This window comes from Budorcas taxicolor, chromosome 3 (genome assembly GCF_023091745.1).
Source record: "Budorcas taxicolor isolate Tak-1 chromosome 3, Takin1.1, whole genome shotgun sequence".
Lineage (NCBI taxonomy): Eukaryota > Metazoa > Chordata > Mammalia > Artiodactyla > Bovidae > Budorcas > Budorcas taxicolor.
The window spans coordinates 110,255,198-110,282,691 of NC_068912.1; the positions used below are offsets into that span (position 1 = coordinate 110,255,198).

Below are 27,494 nucleotides of genomic sequence, written 5' to 3' on the forward strand. Positions count from 1 at the left end.
GCCAGCTAAAGACGCACACGTTTTGGCAGACGCATGTGCTCGGCACTTTGTATACAGCGCGTGATTTTCTCCTCAAGCGAGTTTAAACTCCCAATTATAAATAAAGAAACTGGGTATTACGTAACATTACGTAAGGCAAGTACCCCGTACTGCCGGGATCGCAAGAGACCGGAACAGGCCAGGAGCCGAGAACAGCGTTTAAGGCACCAAACGCCACCCCCACTTTCCAAACTCTCGCGACAGTTGTGCGTCATCCGGGAGCGCCGGTGGCCGGGACTGTCGCGGGGCCTGCGACGCGCGGAGCTCTGCTCGGAGGTGCTGTCTCACCCGTGAGGCGGAGAAGCCGGCCAGCCCCGCGCTCGATTGAACCTGCAGTCCCCGGCCTCCTGCTACCATGGAGTACCTCATCGGCATCCAGGGTCCCGACTATGTCCTTGTCGCCTCCGACCGGGTGGCTGCTAGCAATATTGTCCAGATGAAGGATGGTGAGAGGAAGCAGGGGAGGCCAGGCCGGGCCTGGGTATAGGGACAGCCCGGGAGGAGTTCGTGGGAGGTTGGGTGAGTACCGGGGAGGTCTTGGGCCTGGAACCCCGACTGCTCTGGTCAGCTCTTGCGTAGTTTTAGAATTAGAAGACAGGCAGACAGGCTTAGGGCCTTGACTTTGGCTCCTCCCAGGGTTCCTGGGTCAGTACTGCGCTTCAGCTTTAGCTGAACTAGGCGAGAGTTGCTTAAGGGAACTCAGTTTAAGTGTTTAAGTGCCAGGCCGGCTCCAGGATTCCTAGACCCCCTAGTTTCTGATAAATTTCTTCTTGTCAGTGCTGAAGAGGTTAGATTGTGACAACACAAGGTGGGATCCTGGGGAGAGATTGTGGGACTAGAAACCTGCCATTTCCCTTCCACTGCCTGTATCTTCCCTAGTCTTAGCTCTGATCCTTCTTTTTCAGGGCACTGGCTACCTAGTTTTCCTTGTATTTAAGTAGCTAGTGGAGTTAGGAAACTGGAGCCCCATCACTCATTTGCTTTATGACTTTGCACAAGTTATTTCGCAGTGCCCAAGTTTCCTCATCTGCTAAATCAGGGTTAGTAACACCAACCTCAAAACTTGTTGAGAGGATTGAGTTGATAAAGTTTTGTGCAGATGTTTAACACTATGACAGATACCTGGTAGTAAACATACTGAGCGCTTGTATACGTGTTATTTTAAGCAGTTTACATTAATTCATTTAACCTTTTGAAATGGATGCTGTCACATTGACAGGAGGCATAGAGGTTAAGAAACTTGCTTAAGGCCTCAGCTGACAAAACCCAGGTTCAGACGTGTGCAGTTTGACTCCATATTTTTAAAAGATTTTGGTTGCTTGTCTGTGGAATCTTAAAGAGTGTGTTTTCATGATTCATAGATATCCTACTTTTGAAAAAGTATTATCTGTTGGCCCAGATGATTTAATGTTCATTTGACAAATAGGTTTGGGACACCTATATGTCTGTTGTAGTGCTAGGTGCTGAGGGGATGCAGAGAAAAATAAGATGTCTTATTAAGATGTCCCTTATCTTAGAAGTTGCAGTTTAATAAGGGATTCAGATATATGTACAAAGAATTATAACACAAGCTAGAAAATGATGCTGCATATGAAAAGTGCATTCAAACTTCTCAGGTAGTGCAGAGAAAGCAGAGACTGTTTTTATCTACTCCAGAGGAAGAAACTAGATCTCTAGTTGTAGAGACTAGGGATGGCTTTGAGGGCAGGTAACAGTTCATTCTTGGCTTAAGGAAAGGAAAATTATCAAACTGTTAAACATTGATGGTGTGGATTGTGTTCCTTAAGTCAAATTACTTTGTGAAATTCCATGATTAGTTTGTAGAAGTTTTACTTGTAAACCATGTTTTCCAAAGGAGTCAATTTGTTTTTTAAGGGTAAATTTGTTCATTATTTTGAATACTAAGGCCTTTGACATGCAGGTGAGTTTAGCATGAAGTAGTTTAGCAGTAACAAATTCAGTACATTTATAGGTGTTCTGTTTCTTCACAATAATATATATGAAGCCACTTCAAAAAATAGAATGTGTTTTAAGCCTACTTACATACACAGTGCTTTTAGGTGTTACAGGGTATGCAGTGTATTTGGTATAATCCATAAAGGGGTCTAAGACATTAAGAAAACCAGGAAATAAATATCACAAGATGATTTTGTATGATAAGAAGTATCACCAGTGAGTGTTAGGTTAGCTTTTATTTATTTATTTATTTTTTAAACATTATTTATTTGGTTGCTTTCGGTCTTAGTTGCACCATGTAGGCTTAGTTGTCCTGAGGCATGTGGGATCTTAGTTCCCCAACTAGGGTTTGAACCTGCATCCCCTGCGTTGCAAGGTGCTCTTAACCACTGGACCACTGGGGAAGTCCCTAGCTTTTAAATTAATGGTTTCAAAAGTAAATCCTTATGGTATTCAGAGAAATCACTGTGGTATAGAAGGAAGATGAATTTGAATTAGTTCTTTAAAAATGGTTGAAAATAATTGTATTTAGCTCTAATTTTCCCTATAGTGTTTTCAGATATAAAAATGTTTATGATAGAAGCTTTGGAATTGTATAAGGACTTTTTCCTTCCTTTCATTTCATAAAGAAACTATATAGGGTAGGCTGAAAATGAATTAACCTTTTGAGATTCATTATTCTTCTGGTATAAAATGAGAGTGACGCTTCCAATCAGTTTTTAGGTTTGTTGCTGTAAGATATTTTGATACTATAGAGAAGATGTTTCCCAGAGATTGCTTGCTTGTTAAAGTGGCACAATATTTCAGTCTGGTTATATGCCCCATTTCATTTCTCTTATCTTCTGGCCTGGGTAGAATTGCTTTTAAATTTCTCACAGTGCCTCAGCTCACACAGATTGCTCTTTTTACCCCCCAAATTCCTGTAGCATGTGTAAGCTGAACCACATCGTCTCACACTGAGTATGATAATGTTGTACAGTTTTCCCCACCTATGAGTTAGGCAGGGGTAGGTGACAGTATCTTCATCTTACATACCGGAAACTGGCTTAGAAAGGGCAGATAATTTGCTCAAGGTTAGACTTGAGCTCAACTAGGCTTGCTCAGCCCAGACTCCGAAAATCTCCTGGGTTCCGTCTAGAGTATTGTATGCTTACCTTGCTTATTTTGTTGTCCACTTGTTTCCTGCATGTGGATCTTGTATGTTCTTTTTTAAGGATGAGAAATTGCCTTGAGCTACATAGCCCGTTTCCTGCATGATTTAGGGAGTCCTTAGCATCTTTCTTTCTTTTTGATACCCCCTTCACCAATCACTATACAATGCATGTTTAAAAAACACTATTTTGGCCTTGAATTAAGTGTATTTCAAAATTGAATAGTTGAAGAGTTTACTGTTTCAAAATTTAGCATTTCTTCTAAGTATAACATAAATTCTTTGTAAACAGGCCTCCCCCCGCCCCGATATGAAGCTTTTTTTCTCATTATGACAATAAACATATTAAGTAGTATTTTCTTACAAAGATGATGCATATGAAGTATAAATATTATAGGAAATATTCATAAGCATAATGAAAGAAATAAAAATTGCCCATACTTCTGCAACTGCAGGAACTCAGATGCTAGCGGCATCTAATACTCTTTTGGTTCTTTTTCTTTGCATAGATGATTTATCTATACGTGAATTTTTTCTTTCATAAACAGTCTTTAAATCTTTAAAGTCATAGTCTTTAAATCTCCTGTAGCCTTTAACAAATAAAAGTGTTTCAATCTAGGAGTTTCAAGGCAGCTTGATACTACAGGCACATTTTGTGTGCACTTCCCCTCTAAAGTCTAGGAATCCTTATTACTGGTATCTCCAGTTCTCAAATACTTGTAGACTATAGCATTTGTTTTTTAAATCCGGTTAAGAGATTTTGACGTTTCAAAAGCTTTCAGACAGGAAGCATGTCTCCCAGCGAAGATTATTCAGCACTATTTGAAAAATGAAAAGTGAAAGTGAGAGTAAGATAGGGAGATTTAGCTTTTTTCTGAAGCTACGGACTGAATATAGAGTTTTCTTCCTTGGGCACTAATTTCTATCTGAGTATTTATTTATCTGTTTAATCTGAATGTGTCTGGTTCAGCTAGATAAGATTAGAGTATTGGGATTTTTGAGGTATTTTTAAATAGCTTAGTGCAATATTTGTTAGGATTTTTGCTTTGGCACTCATTGTAACTTTCTCTTTGCTTTGTAAATGGAGTTGGTTTACTTTTTTAGGTGATTTATAGTCTTAGTTGATTTTTTGTTCTTCCTTGAGATGGTTTCTTAATTGCAGCATTGATTCTTTTCATATATGCTTTTGTTTATATAATAATTTACATTCATATTTCTAAAGACATTTCAGGGTTTTGGAATCTTGAACCTAAAGACAATGGCCACTGGCTTGATTCCTTCAGTTTCTTCAGTTGTTGTTCATTGCATTTCAAGTGCCTTAATGTTTTTATGTGTATTTTCAGTTACCAACTTTTACATATATTCTCCACCTGAAATTGATGTTAATAAAATATGCAAATGAATTTAACCTGGCGAGTGAAAGAAAGTAATTGATACAGTTGCCCATCAAAGTCTTCATAAAAGTTATTCATAAAATTCAGTATGGTAATTGATAAACCTGTTTGTAGTTGCCATGTAATAAGAATAATTTTCTGCTAAGGTAATTTCTAACACTGTGTGTTTTTTCTTTGAGCAGATCATGACAAGATGTTTAAGATGAGTGAAAAAATCTTACTCCTGTGTGTTGGAGAGGCTGGAGACACTGTACAGTTTGCAGAATATATTCAGAAAAATGTGCAGCTCTATAAGATGCGAAATGGTGGGTAATACTTAGAATGTGGCTCTGGTGGTTTTGTCTTTAAAGTGTACTGAAAGAGAATATTCTATACTGGCAGTTCTATACATGCGCTCTTATTTTTATTTGAGTCTTACTATTTTTAAAGCCATAGTTAGATCTTCCTTCTGGTCCTAAGGATTTTCTACAAAAATCCCAGAGCAGAAAAGAGAACTATTACAACACTGATACATGGGGGATAAAAATAACCCCACCTTGAAAAATGAGCATGAGGATATAAGATTTTTAAGTGTTAGAGAATGTGACTTGAGCTACAGTATGTACGAAATCTCAGAACTAAAAGACCTAAGTTATACTTGGTTATACTGTTTTTTTATGTGACAAATCACTTAGCCTCTCTGGACCTTTACTTTCCTTATCGCTAAAATGGCATTATTGGGAATTCCCTGGCAGTCAGGTGGTTGGGATTCTGTACTTCATTGTAGAGGGGATTGGTTCGATCCCTTGTTGGGGAACTAAGATCCCACAAGCTGTGCAGCGTAGTCAAAAAACAAATAAATGGTATTGTTATAATAATATTAATGAATAGTATGTATGAAAATGCTTTGTAAACTTTAGACTCTGTGTAATTATAGGAGATTTACTGTGTCATAAAAGACTTCTGCCTTGCCTCTCTGGTAGGTTCTTGTCTAGGGAGATAATTAGAATTTTTGTGAGATATTTTGTGAACTCTCTGGGGCTAATAAACTCTTATCCACTGGGAAAGCCTTCCTGTGAAATAGTACTAGCCACTAGCCTTTTGATCCAGGGAAGTTTATAGTGATGCTTCAGCAGAAAAGAACCTTCCTTCCAGTTACTTACTTCACAGTGTAATAATACTGTTATACATAGAACTAATATAAATTAAGGAGCTTAATTTTAATATAATTGTATGTGTAAAATGGCTGGGTATGATCCATTTGTATAGTTTTTTAGGTGGTAAGCTTAGCATCATGCATTCAGTTCTATAAATGTTTTTGAGGGCCTCATCCACGTTAAGCCTTCTGCCTAGTATCACAGAGAATTCAAAGATGAATAAGGCTCAGTTCCTGCTGTTAAGAAACCTAAAGTACGTAGTATTTAGGTTTAAGCAAGTTTAGAATCCTTTTTTTGAAACTTTTTATTTCCTAATGGGATATAACCAACTAACAATATTGTGATAGTTTCAGGTGCAACAGTGAAGGGCTTCAGCAATACATGTACATGTGTCATTTCTCCCCCAAATTCCCCTCCTATTCAGGCTGCCACATAACACTGAGCAGAGTGCCATGTGTAAAATACTTTAATAATTATTTTTAGTGACTACTTGTTGTCTACATGGCCCCCATGAAGGATCCCAGTATTTCTGAAGTACAGTTGATAGAGCAATACTTCCCTGTCCTGGCCCAGGAGAGGGTGGAGTGATAAACAAGAGAGTTTCTGTTACATAACTCTCAGGGTCTAAAGTCAGTGCATAAAACACAAATTGTATATGGTTTAAAATTGCCCTTAAAACTCCTTAAGTTACCTATCGAATGTATTTTGTGTATGTAACCCTACACAATAGAGCTTGTGCATTTAAAATTCAGTCAGTTCAGTTCAGTTGCTCAGTCGTGTCTGACTCTTTGCGACCCCATGGACTGCAGCACGGCAGGCCTCTCTGTCCACCAACTCCCGGAGTTTACTCAAACTCATGTCAATTGAGTCGGTGATGCCATCCAGCCATCTCTTCCTCCGTCGTTCCCTTCTCCTCCTGCCCTCAATCCCTCCCAGCATCAGGGTCTTTTCAAATGAGTCATCTCTTCACATCAGGTGGCCAAAGTATTGGAGTCTTAGCTTCAACATCAGTCCTTCCAATGAACACCCAGGACTGATCTCCTTTAGGATGGACTGGTTGGATCTCCTTCAGTCCAAGGGACTCAATAACTGAGCCAAAATAAGGGAAAGAAAGAAAATCTATATGCACATGGTCAGGCATCAGACTTTTCTGCCTTTTAAGATAACTGTGAAATCCTTAGCACTGTTTAGAGAGTTAGATAGAGAACTGACAAGTATTCCTGCTTGTTCAGAGTTGTTTTCATTATAGTTTAACATGAACTAATAGACTTCTAAGGATGAAATTCAGTAATATATGTGAAAGCACCTAGTGTAAGCTCTGAAACATAATAGCTGTTCAATAAATGTTTGTTAGAATTTTAATCCACATCTTACCTGATGTGACGCTGGTATTGTGAGTGTTGTAGGAAATAATCACATGCAATCTTTCCAAACTGGCATTTTCTTGTGGGTCTGCTGAGTTGGGGTCATTCTTGTGATTTTTGACACTAGCCCCATTTTATGCTGGAGTGTTAATGTCCAGAGTGTGTTACTAAGGCACATCTGATGCCATTCCTCTGGGATGTACTTTGCTTGGCATTACAAATTTATTTAGAGGTTTTATGCTGGAGAGCCTCTGTTTTTAAAATGTTACAGATAGCGGTAGAACCAATTTTTTCCCTGTGGCTTGTGCTTTTGAAAATCATATTACGCTTCTTAATAAAATTACTTCACTTTAAAAAAAGAAAACCTTATAAAGTATGGCTGAGGCTATTCTAATTTCCAGCCTCTCTTTCCCAGTATCTTTTTAAAACAAACTAAAAACATTGTCATCTCAAGACCTCTTTCTTTTATATATATATATAAAACATCTGTATATATGTGTACCTCTTTCCTTCTACAGAGGAAGCCACAGTCTGTTGCTGAATGAATAGCTTAATCAGGAGGATGAATTCAGTCTCACTGTAGAATAGTTACCTTGGTTCTGTTTTATGCCCAGTAATCACTGCCGGTACTAACTAGCTATTTCCCAACTGTTGACAAAGGCTACCCACTCCAGTAGTCTTTCCCTTCTCCAGGGGATCTTCCCAACCCAGGGATCAAACCCAGGTCTCCCACATTGCAGTATTCTGGCCTGGAGAATTCCAAGGACTGTATAGTCCATGGGGTCGCAAAGAGTCGACTGAGCAACTTTCACTTTCACTTTTCAACTGTTGACAACAAGTATGTATCTCTTGTACCAGGTTATGAACTGTCTCCCACGGCAGCAGCTAATTTCACTCGCCGAAACCTGGCTGACTATCTTCGAAGTCGGGTAAGCAATACAGCAAGCAGCCTTAGGAACAGAGAAATCTATGCTTCTTTTCTGTTGCTGTTACACACGAGTAGTATTTTTGTCCTTATTTGGCCTTCTTGAGCCCTTCCTATTGCTACTTGTTATTCTTCAGTCTTGTGGGATTTGTTTTTTCTTTCTGCATAGTTGCTAATTAAAGCCCAGAGGGTGAACATACAGTTGCACAGAATTTGGAGGGGGCACACCGACAGGAAGGTCTGGCAGTGGCCTTTTAATTTTCAGTGTTTTCACAGCAAACCGTGTTTCTTAATTCCTGTGGTTGGATTATGTGGTGGTGGAGATGAAACCTTAAAATACTATTATATTCAAATTTTATTTTGAGAGTAACAGTGTCTTTCTGTGACTCTTCTTGTCAGTGCACACAGAACTATTCCTCTTCACTTAGTCTGGCCTTGTTGTTACCTTAGAACTGTCTTTGTTCCATTGACAGCATGTTAACAGATGCAACATCTTAAAGATTCAATGAGAAAAGAAAGGGGGAAAAGAGGATTGAATGTATTAAAGATTGTGTAGGATGTGCCAAGAAAGTTTATGATTGCTAAAGGTGTCTATTATTCCCTTCCCACAGGGACTAAGTAAGTAGAGCTCTGCCATGTGACTTTACCCCTGTGCCTGTTTACTCATCTATGAAATTGTGATAACTTCCTAAACCCCACAGGAGTGCTAGGATAATGAGTGCTTGTAAATCAGAATATTGAACATTCATATGACTTTTGCCTGAAGCGTTTTGCTTAATAATTTAATCTACTCACTAGTCTGCTGAGATATATAGTAGTTAATTTTCTATCACTGATAGGAATGAAAAGCATAAAGTGGCAAAGAGTTTAGCTCCAGGTCACACAGCAGGTCAGGCAAAAGCTACACTAATGGTACCATAATTACTTGCCTATTCTACCTTGGCAGCTACTTGGTTTTTCAGTAGTGTTTCTAGAACATAATTTTTTTTTTTAATCTGTACTTATTTAAGCTGTTTTATGACAAATCAAAACAAGTACAGGTTTTGATTTGTTACTTATTATAGATTTTAAAGCAGTTTATTTTCTAGTGTCTAATACTGAATTGAGAACTTCTCAGTAAATAGAATCTCTCTTTGCTAGCTTCGACCAAGGAGTTTGTGCAATATGAAAAATTGTGAAGTTTGAATAGAAGTTAAAAACAGAATGAATTGGGTAGAGGGGATAAATTTGTATACATTGTTTTAATCTGGGTGAAAGATCAGTGGCCTTTCTTATTTACTCTTCCCCAAGAGAGGTAAATGGATCAGAGACAACCTTTCCTGCTTCTTAGAAGTTCCTGTGGTATTCAGTAGAGAGTATACTGTGGCTTGCTGTGTAAAATATCCCTCTGACTTGCCAGGCAGAATTGGAATAAGAATTCCAGCTTTGGGCACAATAAACACTTTGTCTTAAATGCTACAGACATTAAGTGAGTTAAGCTCCTTTTAGAATTGAGATAAGAGTGGCAGTGTGCTTTATGCAAATATAGTGAATCCGGTTAATCTCCTAGCAGAAATGTTTGATGTCTTAACAAATAAATATCCCTTGTAGACAGTGACATGGGGCTCTAGTAAACATTGGCTGCCTCTGCCTTGCGCTTCTAGACCCAGTCCCTGCTCTGCCACCTTCCAATCAAATGAGATTGTTCTAAAATACTAATTCATATTTCAGGCATTTTTTTATGAGGAGAAAGGTGATGGTGGTTTTTCAGTCTTCCCAATAAGTACAAAATCACTAGATTTGGCATTTTTATATAGTCACACCATTTGGCACATGATACTTATTTGAGTCAGCCAGTTACCATGCATAATTTCATGTCTGTAGCTCAAATTGTTTGATCTCCAGTTTGCTATGTGCTGTGTTGTTTGCCAATCTTATATAAATTGGTTCTTTAAGATACAGACAGTTTAGTTGGTTGGTTAAACACAGTATCTGGAATTACACTACCTGGGTTTAAATCTTTGCCCACTGACTTGCTAGTTGTGTCTTTGAACAAATTCGTAGCTTAATTTCCCTACTTATAAAATAATGGTACCTAATTCATGGAGTTATTATGAAGATTAAATGAGATAATCATACAAAGCTGTTAACACAGTGTATGACACATAAACCTAATTAATACATTCATTTAGTAAATAATAAAACTTTCATTTTTATGGTGTATTACTGTTAAATTGCTGTTACAGAAGCAATTTAATAGTTAGTTTCCTATGGGAGATTGTTTTTTGTGCTATTTTATATTTTAGTTCAACAACCTGCTAGTAAAGAGTGCTATTAATAAGGAAAATAGAATTAAACCAACATCCATCATATATTATGTGCTCAGCTTTTTTCTAGATTGACATAGTCCAGCATGGTAGCTACTAGTCATATATGGCTATTTAAATTTAAAATAATTAAAATTATGTATCAATAGATGAATGGATTAAAAAGATGTGGGGTGTGTACACACATACAGTGGAATATTACTCAGCCATAAAAAAGAATGGAATCCTGCAATTTGCAACAATGTGGATGGACCTAGAGCATACTATGCTTAATGAAAAAAGTCAAAGACAAATACTCTGTTACCATTTGTATGTGAAATCTAAAAAACAGAATAAATGTATATAGCAAAACAGAAGCAGATTTACAGATACAGAGAGCAAACTATTGCTTACCAGTGAGGATAGGAAAGAGAGGAGAGGCAAGATAGGGGCATGGGATTAAGAAGTACAGACTACTCTGTATAAAATAAATAAGCAACAAGGATATGTTGTAAAACAGGGAAATGTAGCTATTTTATAACTTTAAATGGAGTATAATGTATAAAAATATTGAATCCCTATACTAGACACCTGAAACTGATAAAATATTGTAAATCAACTGTTTTAATAAAAAAAACTTACTTCAATTTTATTTAAAATTCAGTTCCTATGTGAGAGTCTCTTGAACATTGAAAGAGAAATAAACTTTTGTTTCTTTAAAGAAAAGACTTTGGTTCCTCAGTCACATTAGTCACATTTTAAGTGCTCAATGGCCACTTGTGGCTAATGGCTATCATATTGGAAATTATAGATGTAAAGTTTGAAAACTAGTGTAATTGAATGATTCCTGATACAGGAGGTATAGCACCAGCTCTCCCATGAACTAGATGAAAAACCTTGGGAGAAAGAACATACGGGTAATTTTTATAGTTTCTTTCAGCTCCCAGATAGCATGATTTAAAGATCTAATGTCAAATACTACAAAACTATAGTAATGAAAACAAGGTGATATTGGCACAAAAACAGACTTATAGGTCACTGGAATGGAAGAGAGAGCCCAGAAATAAACCACATACTTGCGGTCAGTTAATTTACAACAAAAGAAGTGAGAATATCCAATGAAGAAAAGACAATCTTTAGCAAGTGATATTGGAAAAGCTGGACAGTTAAATGTAAATCAGTGAAATTAGAACACTTTCTCACACCACATACAAAAATAAACTCAAAATGGCTAAAGACCCAAATATGCAACATGACACCATAAAACTCCTATAAGAGAATATATGCAAAACATTCTTTGATATAAATTATGGCAATGTTTTCTTAGATCAGTCTCCCAAGGCAAAAGAAATAAAAGCAAAAATGAAGAAATAGAACCTAATCAAAATAAAAGCTTTTGCACAGTGAAGGAAACCATCAGCAAAATAAAAGGCAACCTACGGAATGGGAGAAAATATTTGCAAATGGTGTTACTGACAAGGGGTTAATATCCAAAATATATTAACAGCTCATAAAATTCAGTATCAAAAAAAAATTTTAAAAAGTGGGAAGAAGATTTAAATACACATTTCTCCAGAGAAGATAGATAGGTGACCAACGGACACATGAAAAGATGCTCAACATCATTCAGTTCAGTTCAGTTCAGTTACTCAGTCGTGTCCGACTCTTCGCAACCCCATGAATAGCAGTACGCCAGGCCTCCCTGTCCATCACCAACTCCCGGAGTTCACTCAGACTCACGTCCATCGAGTCAGTGATGCCATCCAGCCATCTCATCCTCGGTCCTCCCCTTCTCCTCCTGCCCCCAATCCCTCCCAGCATCAGAGTCTTTTCCAGTGAGTCAACATCATTAATTATTAGAAAGTGAAAGTCTCTCAGTCATGTCTGACTCTTTGTGACCTCATGGACTATATAGTCTGTGGAATTCTCCAGGCAAGAATACTGGAGTGGGTAGCCATTCCCTTCTCTAAGGGATCTTCCCGACCCAGGGATCAAACCCAGATCTCCCACATTGCAGGCAGATTGTTTACCAGCTGAGCCATGAGGGAAGCCCAAGAATACTGGAGTGGGTAGTCTTTCCCTTCTCCAGCGAGTCTTCCTGACCCAGGAATCAAATGGGGGTCTCCTGCATTGCAGGTGGATTCTTTTAATTATTAGAGAAATGAGAAAGGCAAATCAAAACTGCATTGAGGTATCACCTCACACCAGTCAGAATGGTTATTATCAAAAAGTCTAAAAACAATAGGGATTTCCCTGATGGTCCAGTGTTAGGGCTCTGTGCTCCCAGTGCAGGGGGCACAGGTTTGATTCCCCTTGGGGAGCAAAGATCCCACGTGCTGCATAGAACTGTCAAAAAATAAAAATAAAAAGTCTACAAATAATAAATGATGGAGAACATTGGAGAAAAAGGAGATCTTGTACATATTGGTGGGGATGCAAATTGGTGCAGCTACTATGGAAAACATTATCCCTAAAAAATTAAAAGTTGCCATATGATCCAGCAACCCCACTCCTGAGTATACAGCCAGAAAAGACAAAAGCTCTAATTCGAAAAGATACATGTACCCCAGTGTTCATAGTAGCACTATTTACAACAGCCAAGACGTGGAAACAGCCCGAGTACCCATCAACAGATGACTGGTTTAAAAAGATGTGGTATGTATACACAGTGGAATATTACTCAACCGTAAAAGAGAATGAAATAATGCCATTTGCAGCAACAAGGATGGACATAGAGAATATCACATTAAGTGAAATAAGTCAGGTAGAGAAAGACAAATATTTTATTGTGTCACTTATATGTGGAATCTAAAACATAATACAAATGAATCTATATACAAAACAGAAACGGACTCACAGACATCGAAAACAAACATATGGTGCCAAAGGAGAAAGGCAGGAGTAGGGGTTAAATTAGAAGTATGGGATGAACAGAAACAGACTACATAGAATAGATAAGAAAGAAGGGTTTTGGAAGAAAAGCTATGAAAAGCCTAGACAGAGTATTCAAAAGCAGAGACATCACTTTGCTGACAAAGGTCTGTATAGTCAAAGCTATCATTTTTCCAGTAGTTATGTATGGATGTGAGAATTGGACCATAAGGAAGGTAGAGTGCCAAAGATTGATGCTTTTGATCTGTGGTGTTGGAGTACAAGGAGATCAAAGCAGTCAATCCTAAAGAAAATCAATCCTGAATATTCACTGGAAGGACTGATACTGAAGCTGAAGCTCCTGTACTTTGGCCACCTGATGTGAAGCATTGGCTCATTGGAAAAGACCCCGATGCTGGGTAAAACTGGGGGCAGGAGAAGAGGGAGGTGACAGAGGATGAGATAGTTGAATGGCATCACCAACTCAATGGACATGAATCAGAGCAAACTCTGGGAGATAGTGAAGGATAGCGAAGCCTGGCATTCTGTAGTCCATGGGGTCGTAAAGAGTTGGACATAACTTAGTGACTGAACAACAACAGCAAACTATATTCAATGTCTTAAAATAACCTGTAATGGAAAATAGTCTGAAAAAGTAAATGTATGTAACTGAAGTCACTTTGCTGTACACCTGAAAAAAGCACAAGATTGTAAATTAAAACTATACATCAGTTAAAAAAAAAATCTGACATCAAGACCATAACTAGGACTTCCCTGATGGTCCAGTGGTTAAGAATCCGCCTGCCAGTGCAGCGGACATGGATATGATTCCTGGTCCGAGAAGATCTCACATGTCGGGCAACTAAGCCCATATACCACAGTTACTAAGCCCACACTCTGTAGCCTAAGAGCTGCAACTGTTGAGCCCACGTGCCACAACTTGTGAAGCCTGTGTGCCCCAGAGGCCGTGTTCCACAGGAGAAGCCCCTGCACCACAGTTAGAGAGTAGCCCTCACTCACTACAACTCGAGAAAGCCTGACTGCAGCAACCAAGACCCAGTGCAGCCAAAAGTAAATTCATTTTTTAAAACGACTATAGCTAGACTTGAATTTATTTATTTTTTTTAAGTGAAAGGGAAAGAATATATAGGAAAGAATTTCAGGTATCAGTCATTTCTAAAAGTGACTTGTCTCAGCACTCTGGCCTGAATTTGAGTGTGTTCAGTCTGGTTAATGGTAGGCAGGTATTGTACGCTCCTGTCCTAGAAAAACCCTGTTGCCTTGAGCCTTCTATTCAAAGGACAATATTGTCCTCTTGCCTTTGGTGGCTGACACAAAGACATCATCTGTTTATTGGTATTGGTGAGGTCATGTGATCTTGTGAACAGATGGCCCAGGTAAAACCTTGGCTTTGCAGGTCTTGTCCCCTAAACACAACCAACCATTTGTTACTTGTGATTAAAATATCACTAACAAGGGTAATTTCACAAGCTTTTTGGCAAATGTGGTTAGCAGGATGTGACATGACACAGCACTGCTTTCTTCCTGCACGTGCCTTCTCCCTTGAGGCCTCGTCTCCCTGCTCGCCCATCTCACCCATGCCCAGGCTTGCCTTCTAGCTCACCTGCTCCAGATGGGCGACACAGTGGGAGGACGCTGGCAAAGGCAGATGTGTTTATTTTCCGGAGACAAAATGTTGTGTTGCTGCAGATGGCAGTGCCTTGGAGCAAATGGCAGCCTTTGACACTGCTGCCATGCAGCCCGGGCATCTTGACAGGCAGAGCTGGCTCACTCTTGGTGATGGGGAAATTGAAGAAGAAAAAAAAAACCAAGACGTTCCTCATGGAACTCATGGAGTTCAGTGCAGTCAATGGTTTTTAAGACCTGGAGAGCTGTTTTCTTCCCTGCCAGACCTCGGTTAGCTAGTCTGCTAGCTGGATTTTCACTATGGGCCAAGAGTTATATCTGTTAATTACTTTTGTCTACTAGCCTTAATAGAACATAGAGTAAAAACTTAAATGGCTACATATAGATGGACATTCAATGGTATTGCAAAACGTGCATTTCAAGTCACATCTCACTGGAATCTCTCAGGGTTGGAAGTGACTCATGTCTGACCCATTGGAGATACCACCATTCTATTTTTAGTGGTCTTTTTGATTATCCAGAGGCCTAGGGACAGATGTGCCCTGAAGTTCAAATGCCTTAATTAATATGACAACACTTTGTGCTTATAGTGTTTTTCTGCCAAGAAGAATAAGAATTCTGACAGCTGCCCTTTTAAGCGGTTTATTTATACAGTCATTAGGGCTTGACTCAGTCCATTAAGGAGACAAAGACTTGGATGTTGAATCATTGCGCCCACTAGTTTCCTAGGAAAAAAATGACTTAAGAACATCCTTCTCTGAAAGTTACTAGCTTTATCAGGAAACCTTTTTTCTTTTTCTTTTTTTTTTAAATATGTGCTGTTTTTCCCAGTCCTGGCGCTGATAGAGTTAGGAGTTTGCAGGTGTAAAGTCCTCCCCCCTCGCCTTCCCCATCTCTCTCCAGGGGGTTGTATGTGAGAAGGTGTTGCTTTCTCGCTCAGAGAGCATATATGTGCTACCCTGTTGTATGCCTGCTGTGAGCATAGAGAACCCCTATTCTCCGCTGAGTGGAATGAGCCTGTTGGGTGGCTGGGATTGTGTAACCTCATAATGCCAACTTTTCACTTAGAGCATCTTTCCTGTCCACAATGGGGGTGAAGCAGTGTAAGTAATTTGCCTTAAATTTGTGTTGTTTTGAAACTTTTATCTTGAAAATTATGTGGTTTCCTGTTAGGATTTGGTTTAAACCATAAGCAGTAGAATACTATTTTACTAAGCAGCAAAGTGTTTACCATTAGAAATACAGATTTACCCCACCTTTTAAGATTGCTTTAAACCAGTGCCTTGCCCTGTGTGGGCATGCCCTCACACATATTCACAGATACAAATACACATGTACCCTGGCATCTTAGTGCTTCTCTTTACCTGCCATGGACCAGGATCATGCAGAGATACGAATTTAGGGGCTGATCCCCACAGGGGGATACAAAGCCTTTGGAGGGAGAAATAGTTGACTGTTCTATTTCTTGACTTTGGTTGTAGTTAAATGTATGTTCACTTTATTCACTAAACCATATGTGTATATTTTATGCACTTTTATGTGAGTGTATTATTTCACCAAAAGAGTTTAATAGCATAAAAAGGAAGAGTAAAGGGTTAGGAAAGCATAACACATTTTTTTAAAAGCTAAAAATGGAAAAAAAGTTTCAGACTTACCATTACTTTTGAGTGTAGACAATAAAGCAGATAGCATGAAGTAGATAGGAAAGAAAAAGGGAAGGGAGAGGAAGTAATCTGAATCTATATTAACTGAAATACTTGGCCAGAATTTCACATCTCCTTTTCTGATGCCTCCTAATTTGTACAGTATAATATAGCTAAGAAGTTCCATAGGTGCTGCTAGCCATCCATTCAACAAATCTATAGCCTGCACTGTCCTTGGGAGCTGAAGAAATGTGCAAAGCTTAGGATGTGCCTTCAGATGGGGTGGTGGAGAAATAAATAGCTATACTGCAGAGTGACAAGTACCACAATAGCCTTACAGGTAGTTGCTCTGTAAACTGAGCCTAACTTGAGTGTTGAAGGACCAGCTGTCATTAGGCTAAGATGAAGCAGAAAGGAACACTGAAAGTGCAGACCTAGAGGAGTGTGAGAGAGGGTTAAGTTGGTGGTGGTGGTGGTTTAGTTGCTAAGTCATGTCTGACTCTTGTGACCCCATGGGCTGTAGCCTGCCAGGCTCCCCCAGCCATGGGATTCTCCAGACAAGAAAACGGGAGTGGGTTGCCATTTCCTTTGGCACAGTCATTGTCTAATGATGTTTGGGGCAGGCACAAATAGTTTTCTTGAGCCTCCTACTCCTCATTTTTCACCTGTTTTAACTAGTGGGGTACTGGATACGAATTAGGACTCTTCTGATGGAAAAACAAATAGAAATACATAACTTCATATAGTTTTTACTCTAAACACGATATATACAAAATCTGTAATCTAAAGTAGTTTGTTAAATATGGCTCAGAGTTTTAGGGGAATGGTAAAAGATTGAAACTAGAGAGTTAGTCCATGTCATGAAGACTGATAAAAAAAAAAGCTCTTGTGCTAAAAGCAGTGGGCCTCTCTGGAAGCTTGTTGGCTAAGAGGAGGTTAGCATGATCAGATGAGGTTTCGTTAGACCATTGGCCACTCTTTGGTAGATCATTTGGGGAAAGTAGACGGCAGCAGTGGCTCAGTGGTAGAGGATCCACCTGCAGTGCAGGAGACTCAGGAGACGCAGGTTTGATCCCTGGGTTGGGAAGACCTCCTGGAGGATGAAATAGCAACCCACTTAGGGTTGTAATACTCAGGCAAGTATTCTTGCCTGAAAAATCCCATGGACAGAGGAGCCTGGCAGGCTAGAGTTAGATATGACTGAGCACAGCACACGGCGCAGAAGGAAGCCCGAAGACTAATGAGGAGCTTTCATGTCCATTGTGCTGGGCCTAGGCTGCTATTGGGGAGTACTGTGTTCTAGTTCAAGGGCTTCTTAATAGTCTTTTCCCCAGGATTTTCTAGTTGCTATGGGCATCTGAAAACATACAATTCTGTGTAGCCCTAAGTAGTTTTTTTTCCCAGCGACTTACTTATTAATTCAGGGAGATGAATTAGGACACATGCTCAACATTCAAAGATACTCATGGGTGGGAGTTCCCTGGTGGCCTAGTGGTTAGGATCCTGGGCTTTCACTACCACAAACCAGGTTCAGTCCCTGGTTGGGAACCGATACACCACAGCTGAGCAGTGTAGCAAAACAAAACAACAACCCCAAGCAAAGATATTCATGGGCACGTTCACCATATGCAACTTAATATATATCTGCCTTGTGGTGTACAGAGTGTGACTTCGCCCTGGAATTTTTTGGGAACCAGTGAAGGTATACGGAGTCTTATATTGGGTTGACTAAAAAGTTCGTTTGGGTGTTTCTGTAAGCTATTACGGAAAAACCCAAACAACCTTTTTGTCCAACCCATAATTTTCCTTGGAAACTGCTAGCTCATGAAAAAAACAGTTCAAGTGACCTTGTTGCAGATATGGTGTTGTTAGTTTTACCATTGCACAATCAGCAATTTTATTTTGATGTTATTTGGGAGAAAGCAGTATTTTTGATTAGCAAGTAAAATTAATGTAGAAAACAAATACTGTGTTAACTAGTTGGTATAATAAGGCAGCTGTGCCATGTTACATTTCAACTCATTAAATTTCTGAACTTCTAATTATGATGAGATTACAACTTTAATAGAAGAACCACTCAAACTTGGGGTTAGTGATGGTTTTAGAGAGGTAAAATTTACAGAAATTTCATAATTATTGAATATAATTTTGCTAAAAATTGAAATATACACAGTATTTAATTTTTTGCTTGTAAAATTCAGATTCAGTTGACATTTATTAGGCACCTATTACTTACTGGGCCTTATTCTAGAAACTTTTAACACAGATGAGTACTTTTCATTCCTTGCAGCTATCAGGCAAGCAGGACTGTTCCCATATTCAGATGGGGCACTTGAAACTTCAAGGCCAAGTGGACTGTCTTTTGTAACACAACTGTAAAGTGCTAAAGCCACATTTGACCTCAAGTCCTTATTTTTCACAAAAACACGTGCCTAACTTTTGGCATATGTCATTTTAAAAATATCATTTTCCAGGGAAACTCTGTATTTCCCCATATATGTTCGTTACTCACGAGAGCTTCTTTGTGCTCTCATGATGACCTAAGGAGAATATCTCTGCCATGGTGTGTCCTGTAGTAATTGTTTCCTCTGGTGTCTTCCACACGTGAACATAGGAATGTGTGTTTGTGTAAATAAAACCCTCCAATTGGATGACTCCTCCTTCCGTCTTCCCTCATAGCTCAGTCAGTAAAGAATCTGCCTGCAGTGCAGGAGACCTGGGTTCGATTCCTGGAACCGGGAAGATACCCTGGAGAAGGAAATGGCAACCCACTCCAGTGTTCTTGCCTGGAGAATCCCATGGACAAACCATGGGGTTGCGAAGAGTCGGACACGACTGAGCAGCAGCTAACGCTGACACTTTCATTCAGTCTCATGATTTCAGCTGTACGTTATTTTTTCTTTCCAGTTGCTTCTGGACAGCTCAATTTAAGTCTCATTGGGTGTAAATTGAGTTTTTCACATTTGCTCTATCACCTTTCCCTTTTTTGAGCATCCTCTTAACTCCTCTTTCTCTTTCACCTTCTATTTCACTATTCATTAATTCCTATCTATTCTGCCTTTTAAATATATTTTATATTCCACATGTCTCCCTCCATCCCTACTGCTTGTGCAGTGTTCTAAGACATGAAAAAGGCTTATACTGGCATGGGAATGGGGGTGGTTTTCACTGGTTCCTCCATAGTTTATGTACGGAAGCTCTTTTTTTTTTGGCTCAGCTGCATGGCTTGCAGGATTTCAGTTCCCCAGACAGGGATTGGACCCAGGCCACAGCAATGAAAGCCTGGAATCCTAACCACTAGGCCACCAGGGAACTCCCCTGAAGTTCATATTTCATAGTCTAGGAAGCCAACGACAGTATCTTTCCAATTCCTGTTATCTCAGTTCCTCTCTGCTTTCTACTGAAATCACCTGCTTCACTAAGTATACATGTCCCATATTCCCCAGTACCCAAGTATTCCCCGTTCCTTTGTGTCTTTACCTTCACAAATGCTGTTTCCTCCATCTGAAATCTTTGCTACTCCAGTCTGTCTTGTCAGCTCCTTCCAGATCCAGGTTTCTATCCTCATCACCGAGCATAATGCTTCTCACATAATAAGTGCTCAGTAATACTTATTGAATTTATAATATATTCACATTCCACATGCAAAAGTGAAGCTGGTTAGGGCATTCCCTCCTTTCATAATTATTCTGTGCAGCCTCAGAGAATTCTCTCAGGATTTAGTTGAAGCCTTTTATAAACTCTGTATGGTTTTACTTAAAGTGTAGTCACCCCTGTTATTAGAAAGAAGAGACTGATGGTTTTCCTTAAAAGAGATTCTTGTCAAAGAGGATTAAAGTCAAGGTGCAAGTGATTCTGTATTGCTTAGGCGTTACAGATAAGGAGTTCTTCCTCAGCTCCAGTACTGTCCCCATCCGTAATCTTTTAGAGCTGGGAAAGCTACTTGGTCACAAGAACAGCTGGAAGCTGCTAAAATCTTTTAGATTTTCTAGAAGTGTTTGAAGTAGTGAACATTGCAATTCCAGTATACGTATAAAGTCTTTCTTTAATTAAAGTGGCAAAATTAACATTGAGATTTTAAAGTTATACCACCTAATCTAGCCAAAGCAGATAGCTGATAAAATCTGTTGGTTATTGGAAACAAGCTCCTGATTCAGAGTTCAGAGCACCAGTGTAAGAAAATAACAATGGATCCATTTTATTTATTAACAAAGTTGAAAAACTGAGCATTGGCAAAGCAGTTAAGGTGTTAGCATCTATTTATATTTATTTAGTATATCTTGCATAGTTGTAGACCCTTTAGAGAAGTCATAATGGTCTGACATTAAACCTGTCCTTTTAAAACTTAAAATATTATTGGTCATATAAGAGGTAATACATGAAACAGAGAACAATAGATGCTGGTATGCAAAACAGTACATTCTGAACTTTTTTGAGTGTGAAACTGACATTTACATATTGAATCATATTTTCACACTAATTTCCATTTTGTGGAGGCAGCATCGTTTCCTAGAAAAGCACACAAGACTTGAGATTAGAAAGCCTGAATTCTGGTCCTGACTAATTAGCTGTATAATTTAGAGTAAGTCACTGTCCCCTCTTTGAACCCGAGTCCCCACATTTATGGGAGGGACATTGGATAAACTAGATGAGCTCTTAGATCCCTTCTAACTGTAAACTGCACTTTTGTGAAATATTCTTGGTGCCAAAGATGTAATTTTAGGCAGCTTTGACAAGTGACTGGACTAAATGAGATAGCAGGCACTGTTCCCTTCAAAGCCCAGTCTCTGTTTAGAAGCTGCTTTATTGAAACACTGGCATCATTAGCCAAATCCCTTGTCCCGTTGGTGGTTCTGCCTCTCCTACCAAATTACTGGCCCACGAGGAATGGAAGTATACTTCACATGCTGTTAGTTCCAAGGTGTGCTGCACATTGCAAAGGAAACTGCATCGTTTTCCAAGGTACCTCACTTGGAGCAACGTCGTCCTGTTCAATTAGAGGTGGGAAACGCTGGCCTGGCTCCAAAAGAAGACTGTCAGTTCCTCTCCTTTTCTGTGTCCACGCTCGGCAGGATGCTTCCTCACGCCCACCTCTCTCCCCCTTGCTGTGACTTCGGCTTCCGCCAGATGTCACACCGCTGCTTGTCACCGCCCAGACTCTCGTTGCTGATTTTGTTGTTTCAATGTATTTATCACAACTGTTCTCTTTAGCTGTAAAATTTATGGAATTTCACACTCTTCTTAATTACTACAGTGTTTCTTTTTCATGAGAGAGGGAATATACAAGGAGTTGTATGCACAAGAGTTAGAAGGAAATGCTCCAAGAGTTAGAAGGAAAGTTTGCATGTGTGTGCCATGTATACCTCCCACTTTCAAACGTACAAGGGAATTGAGCTCAGAGGTACAAAGTGAAACTGAACTCAGTTCTGCAGGGCTCACAGGTACTTAGGAAGTCCATTTCAATCCCAAGGAGAGGGACATAAGAGATGTGCTTATTGGCTAATTCCCCTGGCTTTAATTGTATTCCTTTTAGCAACAGAAAACGGTGGGTAATTTTCTTAGCATTCTGTGGTACTTGTTTTTTTGAGCTGCGCTGTGTCACTTGTGGGATCTTAGTATCCTGACCAAGGATTGAACCCAAGTCCTCAGCAGTGAAAGCTTGGAGTCTTAACCACTAGACCACCAGGGAATTCACTGGTACATCTTCGTGATCTTGTTATTATCTAGTTAGATCTGTTAATAATGCGATCAAATCCTAAAAGCGGTGGTGGTGATGATGGTGATACAGATCATCTGTGTTATTACTGTGTAACAGCAGTCACTCAGTAGTGTTTGACCATTTGTGACCCCATGGACTGCACCACACCAGGCTTCCCTGTCCTTTGTTGTCTCCCGGAGCTTGCTCAAACTCATGTCTATTGAGTTGGTGATGCCATCCAACCATCTCATCCTCTGTCGTCTCCTTCTCCTTCTGCCTTCAGTCTTTCCCAGCATCAGGGTCTTTTCTAATGAGTCAGCACTTCGCATCAGATGGCCAAAGTATTGGAGCATCAGCTTCAGCGTTAGAACTTCAGTGAATATTCAGGCTTGATTTTCTTTAGGATTGACTGGTTTGATCTCTTGCAGTTTAAGGGACTCTCAAGAGTCTTCTCCAGCACCACAGTTCAAAATCATCAATTCTAATGTGTTCAGCCTTTTTTATTGTCCAGCTCTCAAATTTGTACATGACTAATGGAAAAACCATAGCTTTTACAAGACGGGCCTTTGTAGACAGAGTTATGTCTGCTTTTTTTAATACACTGTCTAGGTTTGTCATTACTTTTATTCCAAGGAGCAAGTGTCTTCATTTCATGGCTATAGTCACCTTCCACAGTGATTTTGGAGCCCAAGAAAATAAAGTCTGTCACCATTTCCGCTGTTTCCCCATCTATTTGCCATGAAGTGATGGGACCAGATGCCATATTCTTAGTTTTTTGAATGTTGAGTTTTAAGCCAACTTTTTCACTCTCCTCTTTCATCTTCATCAAGAGACTCTTCAATTCCTCTAGTTAAAGCACATTACATTTGTTTACTTAAACCTTGCCATAACCTTATAATGATACTCTTATTATCCCTATTGTATAGATGAGGAAATCTCAAAATGACTTAAAGATTTCCATTTTAAAAATAAGCTTATATCATGTATTTTTTTAAGGTGGGAAAAGATATCAATTTATTGGTTTTGTTTTTTTCTTTCCCTGCTTATAAAAAGAGGCAAAATTTTGGTTGTACTTTATTTTAGAAACTAAAGTTCATTTTGAGTTCCAGGGTGGTTCATTTAAATTTGAGTGTGTCAGTTAGATGCAAATTCATTTTTTAACTTTTAAAAAGTATTTATCTATTTGCTTAGCTGCGTCAGGTCTTAGTTGCAGCACGTGGGATCTTCATTGTGTCATGCTTGGATCTTTCATTGCGGCACATGGCTCAGTAGTTCTGGTGCGTGAGCTTAATTGCTCCACAGTATGTGGGATCTTAGTCCCCTGACCAGGGATCAAACCTGTGTCCCCTCCATTGCAAGGCAGATTCTTAACTGCTGGACCACCAGAGAAGTCCTTGAATACAACTTTAAACCTAAACATGTTGGCATTTGCCCTGCAAACCGTTGCTGGTGATCCTTGTGGTCATTGGACAGTGTCTCAGCTAAATGTTTAGATTAATTTATTGGTCACTTGGATGTTTAGGTTAGTTAAGAATTATGTGTAATATTTAGTGCTAGCCTTTGCTGTGGAAGATGCCTAGACATAGAAGATACTGTTCCCTCCGTTGGGGACTTCATAACTTTGCTTATTACTTAGACTTGCTATCTAAATAATTAGAATAGTGGAGGCAACCAAAGACTTAGATTACGTCGTGCACGGGATAAAGATTACCTTGTTAAAGACAGAGGATTCCTGGCAGTTTTATCCTGATTGATTAGTGTTGCCATTTCTTCAGGATAATTGGCAATTCTTCACATGTAATACTGATCATGGGAAAGATGGGAACTGATGAAAAGGTAGACAGAAAGTGAGGCTTACCACTCAGAATGGACATATCTGTAAGGGTAGAAATAGTATGAAGGTACTTAATAAGTGGTAATTTGCTCTCTCTCCAAATCTGGATGTAGGGATTGTTGTTTTTGTTTTTTCAGGCTTCCAGAAAAATGTCTCTATGCCTGTATCAATTTCAAGATAGGTTAGGGTGTGTGTACTGTGAAGCAGATATGCTCGAAGTGTCAATGCTTGTGAATGTTTGTGACAATGAATACTATCACCTTAGGGCTCCTGCCAAGAGTCCAGGACGGAGAGAGGAGGAAGCTATCATACATTTCTACCATGTGTCAGGCAGTGTGCTGGGCACTTTTATAAAAAGCCCACCATATCCCTTTAGGAAGATGTATATGGGCTATTTATTTCTTTTCCTTTAAATTTTTATTTTCCTTTAACAATTAAAAAAATTACTAAGGTATAGTTCATTTATAGTGTTTCGGGTGTATAGCAGAGTGAATCAGTTATACATATATATATACTTTTTCAGACTCTTTCCACTACAGGTTACTATAAGATACTGAATATAGTTTCCTGTGCTGTACAGTAGGTCTTTGTTGTTTATCTGTTTTACATATAATGGTCTATATCTGTTAATCCCAAATTCCAAATATATCCTCCCCCCTTCCTTTTTGGTAACCAGAAGTTTCTTGTATATGTCTGTGGATCTGTTTCAGTTTTGTAAGTAAGCTCATTTGCATTTTTTTAGAGTCCACATACGTGTGATACTTGGCATTTTCTGTCTGACTGACTTCACTTAGTATGCTAATCCCTGGGTCCATCCGTGTTGCGCAGATGGCCTTATTGCATTCTTTTATGGCCTATTAGTTACCAGTTGCGTATGTGTGAATACGTGTACCACATCTTCTTTACCCATTCATCTGTTGAGGGACACTTAGTTTGCTTCCATATCTGGCTATTGTAAACAGGCCTGCTATGACCTTTGGGGTGCATGTGTCTTTTCAAGTTAGAGCTTTATTCGACTGTATGCCCAGGAGTGGGGTTGCTGGATCATATGGTAGCTCTGTTTTTAGTTTTTTATGGACCCTTCCTACTGTTCTCCATAATCACTGCACCAGTTTACATTCCCACCAATAGTGTGGGAGGGTTTCTTTTCCTATTATTTTGATCCTGCAGCACAGCATGTGGGCTCTTAGTTCCTTGGCCAGGGATTAAACCTGTGTCCCCTGCATTGGAAGAACAGAGAGAGTCTTAATCACTGGACTGCCAAGGAAGTCCCTATTTATAGGTTTTTTAAATGATGGCCATTCAGACTGATAAGAGGTGGTACCTTATTGTAGTTTTGATTTGCATTTCTCTAATAATTAGTAATGTTGAGCATTTTTTCATGTGCTTTTTGGCCACCTGTATGTCTTTGGAGAAATGTCTAGATCTGCCCATTTTTTGTTGAGCTGTGTGAGCTGTTTGTGTATTTTGGAAATTAATCCCCTCTTGGTTGCATCTTCTTTTTTAAAAAATGTCCGTTTATATATTTTTGGCTGTGCTGGGTCTTTGTTGCTGTGTGTGGGCTTTCTCTTGTTGTGGCGCATGGGCTTCTCATTGCGGTGGCTTCTCTTGTGGAGCACGGCCTCTAGGGTGTGTGGGCTTCAGTATCTGTGGCTCCCAGGCTCCAGAGCACAGACTCAGTAGTTGTGGCGCATGGGCTTAGTTGCTCCTCAGCATGTGGGATCTCCCTGGACCAGGGATCAAACTCACGTCTTCCGCATTGGCAAATGGATTCTTTACCACTGAGCCAGCAGTGTCGCCCCCTGGTTACATCTTCGGCAAATATCTTCTCCCATTCCACAGACTCTCTTCATTTTGCTTATGGTTTCCTTTGCTGTCTAGAAGCTTTTAAGTTTAATTAGGTCCCATTTGTTTATTTTAGTTTTTGTTTCCTTTACTCTAGAAGATGGATCCAAAAAGATAGTGCTGCAAGTTATGTCAGAATGTCCTGGGTCTTACATTTAGCTTTGTAATCTATTTTGAGTTTATTTTTGTATATGGTGTTGGAGAATGTTCTAATTTCATTCTTTTACATATAGCTGTCCAGTTTTCCCAGCACTACTTGTTGAAACGACTATCTTTTCTCCATTGTATATTCTTCCCTCCTTTGTCATAGGTTAGTTGACCATATGTGCATTGGTTTATTTCTGGGCTTTCTCTTCTGTTCCATTAATTTGTGTGTCTATTCTTGTGTCAGTACCACACTGTTCTGATTACTGTAGCTTTGTAATATAGTCTTAAGTCAGTGTGATTCCTCCAGCTGCATTCTTCTTTGTCAAGATTGTTTTGGCTGTTTAGGGTATATTTGACTATATGAGGAATTTATCTTGTATCTCATTTGCTAGGAGTGGATGGTCTTCTCTTGAGTGCTTGCCTTGTTTTTTCCATGGACACTGTGAACTTCATAAGTGACTATGTTTCCCTGGTAATTATTTTAGCATTGATTGAGCCTTTACTAGGTTTCGGGCACTGTGCTTATTTTGCATGCATTATTTCTTTGAATGTTCACTGCAGTCTTTTTGTAGTAGGTAGCCCATGTTTGCAGTGAAGACACTTTCAGAGACATTAGGTTACTTACTTTTCTAAAGCCACATGTCTAATAATAAAGCTGGATTTCAAACTCAGGCCTAACTCTGTAGTGTAACCCATCTGTTTCTTCCTGACATGAGATATTTATTTAAGCTATTGCTCTCCCCTTCATTTAATTTTAAATGCCTATAGTACAGTTTTTTTCTTTACTTAGCAACCTGTGTCTAAAGGAAAGTAGAAAGAGAAGGACCCAGGAACCTAGGAAAAAAATAGCAGTATATATGTAATTATAGTGATACTGGCATCAACTTAAACTTGAGCCAGTTCTCAGAAGTAGGACCTGTCACTTTCTGACATTTGTTTAGAGATTTTCTTCATCTTTCTTCTTGTGATTCTACGCATTAGTCACCTATGTATGGAAAAATATATAAGGCTTTTTGGTATGATTGTTATTCACCCAGCAAATATTTATTGAATATATACTATATGCTTATACATCATTGAACAAGCCAGACAGAGTCCTGCCTTCATGGAGTTTGTAATTGGTATAAATATTTGAATGGGTGGGTTGTGTCTTACACCTACTATGTATTTCCGTAAATACACCACAGTCACACATGTATATGCCGTAGGAATTTCACAAAATTGAACGGCTTGCAATTTGTCTTCTTCCAGGAAAACACTGTTGCATCAAGAATATGAGAAAATGTAAGAATCAAGAAACCCATCAGTATGGCTTTGTCACTTTGAATGCCATGATTCTTAGAGGAGTAAGGGAGTAGCAGTATATAAGATCTTATTTGAAATTAAAAATAAAAAGCAAAAAGTCGTGTGAGCCAGAAATCTTTGATGGAGCATTGTCAGAAGAATTTCAGAAACTGCAAGTTGTTACACAGATGTAATGATTTAATTAGTCTAGATAACACCATTTATTTATGCTTAAGCATCTCACACATGCAAAAGTTGGTAATTCAAAGTCACACA

General features: G+C 39.1%; 1 protein-coding gene across 1 annotated transcript in view; it reads left to right on the forward strand.

Annotated features, from left to right (window-relative positions):
• Nucleotides 1-273: 273 nt before the first annotated feature.
• The window catches only part of PSMB2 (proteasome 20S subunit beta 2), a 34,434-nt gene continuing 7,213 nt past the window's right edge, over nucleotides 274-27,494 (forward strand). Inside the window, exons 1-3 of the mRNA XM_052636998.1 lie at nucleotides 274-485; nucleotides 4,722-4,844; nucleotides 7,898-7,968. Of these exons, the coding sequence (XP_052492958.1) occupies nucleotides 395-485; nucleotides 4,722-4,844; nucleotides 7,898-7,968 (285 nt within the window). The 5' untranslated portion in view covers nucleotides 274-394. The remainder of the gene's footprint in view (nucleotides 486-4,721; nucleotides 4,845-7,897; nucleotides 7,969-27,494) is intronic.